Source organism: Thamnophis sirtalis, unplaced genomic scaffold (assembly GCF_051295495.1).
Source record: "Thamnophis sirtalis isolate CommonGarterSnake01/CBP01778 unplaced genomic scaffold, rThaSir2_p1.2 scaffold_9, whole genome shotgun sequence".
NCBI lineage: Eukaryota > Metazoa > Chordata > Lepidosauria > Squamata > Natricidae > Thamnophis > Thamnophis sirtalis.
The window spans coordinates 34,817,295-34,826,382 of NW_028261389.1; the positions used below are offsets into that span (position 1 = coordinate 34,817,295).

Genomic DNA, 9,088 nt, shown 5'->3' on the forward strand with positions numbered 1-9,088 from the left:
GCAAATTATGGTCAAATTAATGACTAAATTTATTCTGAAAACACAATAAATAAATAAATAATTGATACAATATTGTTTTTTACAATTATCTTAAATTATTTTTCTTTTTCTCATATAAGTGGGAGTTTTCAGAGGAGTAGGACTGAAGCCGTATGAGTTTGGTATTGGTCAGGATAAATGTATATTATATTATTTTTAGTTTGGGAGACAAAAACAATATATTTAAAACTTTTTGTTACATCATTTGCATTCATGAAGGACACTTTTTTAAATCTAAGCTATGGACTACAAAAGAAAGATTGACTGCTTTCTAAAGAACCATTAAATGCTACTAGCTTATTAATTCATTTAATAAAATTATGGAACAAACACTAGTTTTACTGGTGTATACACTAGTAAGTGATCTTGGTTATCTTTTTTAAATCAAATAAACACTGTAATAATGATAATAGTATTAATCACAATATGGGGGTTTGATACTTGCAAATGCAAGTAGATAAATAGGTACCACGTAGGTAGGAAGGTAACACATAACTACAGAAGTGTCTTCAGACAATGATGACTCCCTTGGCTAAGAAACGGAAATGAGCACCGACGCCTAGAGTCAGACATGACAGGAGAGGGGAAACCTTTTCCATATTAATCACAATATTATTCACAATTGTAATGTTGTTTTATCAAATTATCAGACGTTAATATGCTTGAGTCTTATTATACTTTAATTTCCCAAACCAAATACTCTACATGTTTTAGAGTATTTTCAACCTACCTATGCTGATTGGGGCAAGATGACAGCTGTAGTCTAATACATCTTGAGGACACCAGGAAGGAGAAGATAGGTCTACCACAAATCAAAAACAAGAAGAACCCAAATCAACATATTAGAAATGATTTTGTAGAGTAAAAAAATACTCACTAGATAGTTCCAAACTGAGTTAGTTATATATACAAAAAAGAAATAATAGTATTAGGTTATAATACATCAGAGTCTAGGCATGGTTTCATTATAACTGCTATAAAATTATCCTATCTAATATTAAGAATAGCAAATCAGTAAGTTGGCATGATATCTTACCTTTTAAGAGCACACCAGTTTGACAATTTAAGTAGAGTTCCTGAAAATTTTGTAATATGGTTTTTCTTCTGCTTTCTTAACTTCCAAACCTCTAATCCCAAATGATAAGTAAAACTTCCTCTCAGACCAGCGAAGGAAACAGTAGGGCAGAGGTCGCACAGTTTACTGATTAACTTTATTATGAGAAATAAGTTGAGAAACTAGCTATGACAATTGTCCAGCCCAATTTGGTGAAATTTAGAAAAAATGCTCTCAGAAGAAGCATTCATAACTATAGGCTTGCCTGCTGTATTATTTCTTGTTTTTCTGATGAATTATACAAATGCTGCCTGGGAAAATAAGCCAATCAACGAATATATTATAATTCACAATGGAAAATAATTATATAAAAACTTTGTCCCTAAGGCAAGACTACTGAAACCATTACTGAAACTGCTGGGGGAAATGAGCTGCTTCATGAAGATGGCTCATTGTAACAGTCAGCAAGTGAATATGATCGTGTTGTAAATAGGTTGACTGCCTTGATACCAAATTATCTTTTTCCTCTTGTATTTGCCAGAGTTGTATCTAGAGAAGGACTGCTCTTTGCCTCATGGGAAACAAATCTTATTCTTCCCCTCCCACCAAGATAAGAGATCTATTGGGAGAATCATCTCCATGTTAAAAATATAAACAACTTGATTCAAGCATGTTTATAAGCAAAGGAATTCTGGAGGGGGACTTTTCATCAAGTCTCACATTGGCCAAATGCTTTATGCTGTTGCTGGCCCTCAGTATGTTCCAATCAGCTTTTTGTACAATGCAGCCCTGCTACCAGCTGGGCTCCTCTCATCTCACTGGCCAATGGTTCTGAGTCCAAATTGAGTGATCTGCTGCCATGTTAGCTGCCTGCCACTGACAAAAGGTGAGGGTGAAATTACCTCCTGACAAAAAGAATTAGTGTTCAGAAAAACATGGTGAGGAATACTGAGGAGTTACTGATTACCATACAAAAATACCCAAAGAAAATAATTACATTTACTATATAGCTTATTTGTTGTATACATATGTCCAAATAATGCTAACAATGTAATATATGGGGAAAAATACTATTTACTTGAACTATTTTACTGTTCATTATATAAAAAACAGAGGTGTGTGTGTGTATACATACAGAGAGAGAGAGAGAGAGACTGTATTTTATACAGTCTCAGAAAATCTTTTCTATACTAAAACCTGATGTCACCTGCTCATTGCTTGCAAAACCCATCTATTCTTATCTTTTGGCTAAGATGATGGGATGCTCTTCTATGCTGACAGCTGAAAACAGAGAAGCGGTGACAGACAGACTAAAGGAAGTATTATGAGGAAGATGGAAAGATAAACAGCTGAGGGGAAGAGGCAGAGAGGAGAAAAAATACAGACATTCAAAGAATGCAGAAGTATCACAAAGGGAAAACAGTTAAAATCCCCTGCCATCTTCCTCATCATTAAGACTTCATTCCAGATCACCACATTCTTTCATCTATAAGTATATTGTCAAACAAAACAAAGGAAAAGGAAAGGAAAAGGAAAGGAAAGGGAAAGGGACAGGACAGGGAAGGGAAGGGAAAGAAAGGAATGGAAAGGAAAGGACAGCTACACTAGCGTTTATGAATTTTTCACATGACTAAATGTTTGACTAAATGTAAATGTTGCTGAATGATGGGAAAAGACATAGAATATAATATAATAACAGAGTTAGAAGGGACCTTGGAGGTGTTGGTTGAAACACGAAATTGATAAAAGAGAATTTATCTTGTGACTCAAGGTTAAACTCAGGGTTGGACACCAGTGGGGTCCTTGGTAGTCTCAGAGCTTGGTGGTTTTCCTTCAGATGTTTCATTGCCAAACTAGGTAACATTAACAAAATATTTCCTAGAAAACCACCAAGCTCAAAGAGCACCAAGAACTATAGAATAGTTGAGCAACTGAGGACTCTGAATTCCTGAATGTTCAGTAATTAGACTGTAATCTTTTTTTTCATTGAACAAAAGACAGTCAACATTTATCTCCATGCTGCCTGCACTGACTGATATTTGCTATCCAGGATTTTAGACAGAGACTTTTTAGTGAAGGACTATTCAGTATATGTGTTCTCCTCTTGCATTAATAGTGGGATTTAACACTGAATTGCCTCATTTTCTTTAATTTTATTTAGTTATTTATTGTGTAACTATTCATTCATTTTATAGCATCGACAAAAACTAACGGGGGGCATTTCTAAAAATAGTTAAAATGATAGAGAACTATATTTATTTATTTATTATTATTTATTTATTTATTTATTTATTTCCTGCCTTTGTTATATTTAACAGATAACTCAAGGTGGCAAACATATCCAACCTACCTTCCTCCTCCTATTTTCCTCACAACAACAACCCTGGGAGGTAGATTGGGCTGAGAGTGACTGGCCCAAGGTCACCCAGTTGGCTTTCATGGCTAAGGTGGGACTAGATTGACTGTCTCCCTCTTTCTAGCCTGGTGACTTAACCATTACACCAAACCGACTCTCTGTTAGCTTTTTTTCATTATAAATATTGTATTGCTATGAATGTAAGTTCTGATTTACCAAATAAACTAGGACCTTCAGAAAGAGGAAATCCATCTGCTGAAGATAGCTGGGGATGGTTGATCAGGTTCATCTCCGATGCCATAGAATCTTTAATGTAAGATTTGCAAACAGCAATGAAACCTAACAACAAGAAATGTTATTAGTCAAAAATTACAAAATATTGGGACTTGCTGATCAAAACTGAATGTTTATGGGGGGAAATGTTACAGCAATTGTGACTGGAGCCCTTAAAGCAATACTTAAAGCATATCTAGAAATATTAAATTTATCAGATGTTGATTTTACAAAAAAAACCAAACAAACCCACCACCCTGTTTGGAACTGCCTATATTCTTTGAATCTGTCTTAATCATTTTTAGATCCTTGGTTAAGACTTGACAGCAAATAAAAACAAACCTTACATTCTTCCAAGTGGATCACCCCAGTATGTAATACTATAATGTGATTGTTTTCAGCAGTGGTGCAATTCAGCCGGTTCAATCTGGTTCAAGCGAACCGGTAGTGGTGGCGATGGGAGGCTCCGCCCACCTGCCCGGACAAATCATGTCCCATTTTTTATGCTCTGTGCAGGCGGTCCTGCACATGTGCGGAGGTGGTGCATGTGCTCATATTTGCAAACCAGTAGCGAAGGTAAGTTGATTTCACCCCTGGTTTTTAGGCTAAGAGACTTTCCATTTTTAAAATGGATATACTTGCCTAAACTCATACTGGAAAGCACTACTGCCAGATCATACAGTCTTTCTCCATTAACAATCAAGATGCCATTATCCATGCAGGCATTCTCAGTTACTGCTATTGTGGGCAGTGTTGAAAGAGAGCTGTTTTAGACTATGATAGCCCAAAAATTAGGGATTTGGTAGCACTTTTTCTGACACATTTTATTTAAAAATAATAACATTTCAGGAGTTGTTGCTTTCTTCATCAGATGCTTAGTCAATATTGGTATGACATGCTTCAAACAGATTCAGATTTTGGTGGAAATATTCCACACTTTGAACAAACTCATCTATTCATTGCATTTATTAACCTTCATCCATGGGCTACTGTATTTAAGGTGTCTCACAGTCAAACACCAATGTGCTAGAAAATACAAAATTACTGGAACTTTTGTGGTGGACATTAGAATGTCTGAACTGAGATATAATCTAACATACTGATCACAGGCTCTGCTCTGATAATATTTATCTGACATTTCCAGCATACTAATATTATATTAGTATTGTATTATTATAATCTATGTATTATAGAGAACAATTCAATCATACATTTTGATCTTGAGAGCTATCTTTGTCTCATTGGCAGGGTAAAAACTACATTAGCAAATATTCTGAATATAATTTCAAGTATTCATTATTTCCAAGATATATATTTATTAAAGATCAAGTAAACTCTGTAAAATCAACTGGTCATTTCTACATAAGCATAACATTTCACTAGATGTTAGTAGTGCCATATTCAAGCCTTTTTCAATCTTGAATCTCTAGCTGTATATGAAGTACAATTCCAAAGCTTTTGCAATCTTGGAAAACATCTGGGAGATGTAAACCTCACAAATCTGAAGACACATGATTTACAACAAATCACTTTGGCCATTTACAGCTGTTTTGTATTTAAATTATCAAATTAAAATTTACACTTATTTTATTACACAATTGACTGTTAATACTGTTTACATAAAAGAATCTAACTTTCTTTGCACAATTATGTATCTTTATGAAAGCTTTCTATTGCTTTCCTTGTATGAATCTTTATGGCTTTTGTCTAGAAAGTAAGGCCAAATTCTGGTTGAGTTTGCATCCTGGTTTATTTCACCATTATTAATCAAATTAATCTCACTTAGCTGGGTCCACAAATTACACCAAATCAAAGTCAGATAGCTACATTATGGCTTAATGTAATGTGTGAATTCAATCCATATATTTTAGTTTTGTTCACTGAAATTTATTGAAATGTCAGTCAGTCAAATCCATTCATATTTTTATCTTTGGATAGAAATATACATCAATTAAGTGTTTGCATTGAAACATTAGATAACGTAAAAAATGGCTACTTCACTTAAGGTGACCCATTGTCTTAGATGTACTGAGCATTGACAATCATTGGCTTCATTTGTGTTCTGATATTTTATTGCAGCCTCTATGTATGGTATTGTGCTGTTGCCCATATTTTTAATTTTATTTTAAAGTAAGACAAACTCATGAGAAACTAGTGAATAAAGAATGACATTCTCTTAGAGTATTTGTACATCCAATTAAATGTGTCCCTTTATCAACCAAAATAATAGCATTGCCACTTGTCAGGGCTATGTGATCATTGTCAGATCAATGCCGGACCAGAGATTCTATGAAAAATATTTATACTAAGAAAATAATGTAAAGACAAGTTTTATATTTCCTCTTAAAAGAGAGATAAAAGCACATCATGAATAGTAATGATGAAATAGTGATATTAATGTCAAATTCTCACAAGTATTTTTTTAAATATTGGAGGAAAGAAAAAAGGATTATCAGAACCACTGAATTGGAAGTGGCTACTATAATAAAGAAAATTCTTTCCACCTTTGTCAATAAAATTAATGCTAAAAAGAATATTGAAAGATGATTTTGCATTGCACAAGATACTATGCTTGTGAATTCATAATATTAATTAACTTTTTCCTTTCATATTACATATGGTAAAACTTCACATTTTTGGATAAAACAAATATCAAATTTCATCAGGACACTTGCTAAATTTATTGAAAAGATCATCATAAGCCAATTTGAAAGATTATGTAATTATTATTTAATATGTAATCAATCATCAATATATTTTGACAATGAGAAAAACAGTGCTTTGGCAGTTAATCCCCACAGATTAACACACATTCTATTTTTTTTTGAAAATGAGTTCTTTATCACACACTAAATAAATAATAATGCTGTTTTTGACTATTGCAAATTCTTGTACTAATTCATGTGTTAGTCAAAGCTTCCAAAAAGATGAAATGAATGAAATTGCAGAAAACAACACACTCAAAATTATGAATTATCCAAACTACAAGCATTAGTAAATAGCAATTTATACCTGATATCTTGCTGTGTTCATAGAATCGGCAATTTTGCTTTAAATTGAAACTCCTAATGATTTTTCAGCAGGAACATTTTTGTTTTGATTTTCACTTTCACGGGATTGTTCAGTGAAAACATGACCACTTTAGCTGGCTTCTCCCGTCTTCATTGACTCATTTCTGCAGGAGACAAAGTTTACTCATTAACAGTACTTTCTATCTAAACAGGTTTGAAATACAGGAACTTTATAAAACTGGATAGGATATGTTGCTTATCTTGATTGGTTGAAGATTCTTGTTGGGCAGTAACTAAAAAGTATGTTGACAAATGCCAGCTTATGCTTCTTTGAATAAGACAACCAAAAGGTGTATGAGATCAAGGCCAAGTGGAATTCCAGGTATTGAAAAAGGCAGAAAATAGAAATAGAACAGCTATGCCTATTTAACAACTGTTTAATTGTAACCTAAATATTCTGAAAACAAGTTATTTATCATCACAGTGATAATCTGATCTGATCACTAATATGGATGCCATCCAGAAATGCCAATTAAAAATTCTACAATTCCCGTCCACATAGCCACAGCTAAGAAACGTACACATTCATCTTGCACTGAGATTAAGAAAGAGAGCCTAATAAATATTAGGTGAATGTTTATATATATATATATATATATTTATTTATTCTTGCAGAATTCTTTAAGCTATTTCTATGTGAAATGTGTAAAGGGTAGATCATTATTAGAACATCATTTGGCTGAATCGAACCAAACATGGATTATTCCAAAACATAGTTGCCAATTAAATGCCAGGTCAATAGGACATGAACAAAATAGACTCCTTTACTTCAAATCTCAAAAAATTGAGAACAGATCTTAATAGACAGAGCTACTTCCTCAGAAATCTATACAATTTATAATTTTAAGAATGAAATCCATGCATGAATTCATACACCTCCTTACACACCTGTTAGCATATGGAGAGACAAGAACTATAGGAAAGGAGGAAATTTAGCTTGATAACAGTAAAGCCTGTTTCTTTCTGATATGTAAACTGATGATGGAATACATTGGAATAGAACTCAAAGAAATCAAAATTATATATCAAAATAACATTTTAAAATATATTTTGTCATCCATCTATCATTCCTACCATTTTGAAACATCCCTCTATAATTTTAAATGTTGTCTGCTTTTACACTCTATTCTATTCTTTTTTCATATGAATGCAGTTAGTCTGTTAAGTATCAAATGAATTCAAAATCATAACATAGTATTATCTTTTGAAATAAATTGTTATTTTTATTTCAGATGGTGCCGACTATAAATTACTGGTCCCGTTATGCTCTTTCATTCTTTAGTCATTACATCTGATATCAGCTGTTTCTCAGAATATCTATGAGTTTCTCATCTCCCAATGCTTTACACATAATCAAAATGTACATTTGCAAGACATTTTGCTTGCAATCTAATCTATAATTTATGAATTATTATTAGGAGTTAAATATGATAATGGTAGTATGTTGTATGTGTTAAAAAGTGAAAGGAAATATTGTGCAGAATGTTGGCTTGTTTTCAAGGATAAAACCGTTTATGACTTTCAAAAATAAGTGTAACATAAAATCTCTTTTAAACATTTACGGCATATGCTTATTTCATCAATTTAATCATTGACTTAACTATTGCTCCATCTCGTCAGTACTTAGGCCTTTAAAGTCAATCGATAATAATGTGAAATAAATAAAACCTTTGTCACCCACTGCTACATGAGATTTTACGTAACTCCTCTAAAAATAAGAAACCTTTGTACAGCCTGCCAGTACTATACATTGTATCACAAAACAGTTAATCAAATCCGATTTGGAAAAACTGTGCTGTTTACAGAAATTGGCTAGGTATTCAAGCCTCTTATGAAGGGAGTTGTTTAAGTCTGCATTTTATCATTGTTATTATTATTGTCTATCACACATTCTTCTACTCTTTATTTCCAGTTTTAGTAATTGTGTGATGTTATCTTGTTTCGGCTTAATTAATTTCAATACTATTCAAATTGTTTATTGACTTGGTGTATTTTAATATTTTCTCTGGAGTATTCTAGTCCAGTGTCTTTATTTTATTATTTATTGCTTGTATAAGGGGGTGAGAAACAAGTACCTTGGTCGATATACCAAAAGAATAACCCATTGGGATTCCCATATCAAAACAACTTACCTTATGTGCGGCCAGAACCTGAAAATAATATTTAACACAGTACTTAACAAAATAGTTTGGTTGAGATCTGCATATGAGAGACTGATTGGGGTAGATTGCAGGGTTGACACCAAAATATAATTTTATCATATTTTATCTATATCTTAAATTATTGTATTCTATT

The 9,088-nt window shown here is 32.8% G+C and overlaps 1 protein-coding gene across 1 annotated transcript in view; it reads right to left on the minus strand.

Annotated features, from left to right (window-relative positions):
• Positions 1 to 6,872, minus strand: part of NR1H4 (nuclear receptor subfamily 1 group H member 4) — a 30,936-nt gene extending 24,064 nt beyond the window's left edge. The window contains exons 1-3 of the mRNA XM_014064732.2: positions 6,735 to 6,872; positions 3,666 to 3,788; positions 770 to 841 (exon numbers count right to left, since the gene is read on the minus strand). Of these exons, the coding sequence (XP_013920207.2) occupies positions 770 to 841; positions 3,666 to 3,750 (157 nt within the window). The 5' untranslated portion in view covers positions 3,751 to 3,788; positions 6,735 to 6,872. The remainder of the gene's footprint in view (positions 1 to 769; positions 842 to 3,665; positions 3,789 to 6,734) is intronic.
• Between the last annotated feature and the right edge of the window lie 2,216 nt (positions 6,873 to 9,088).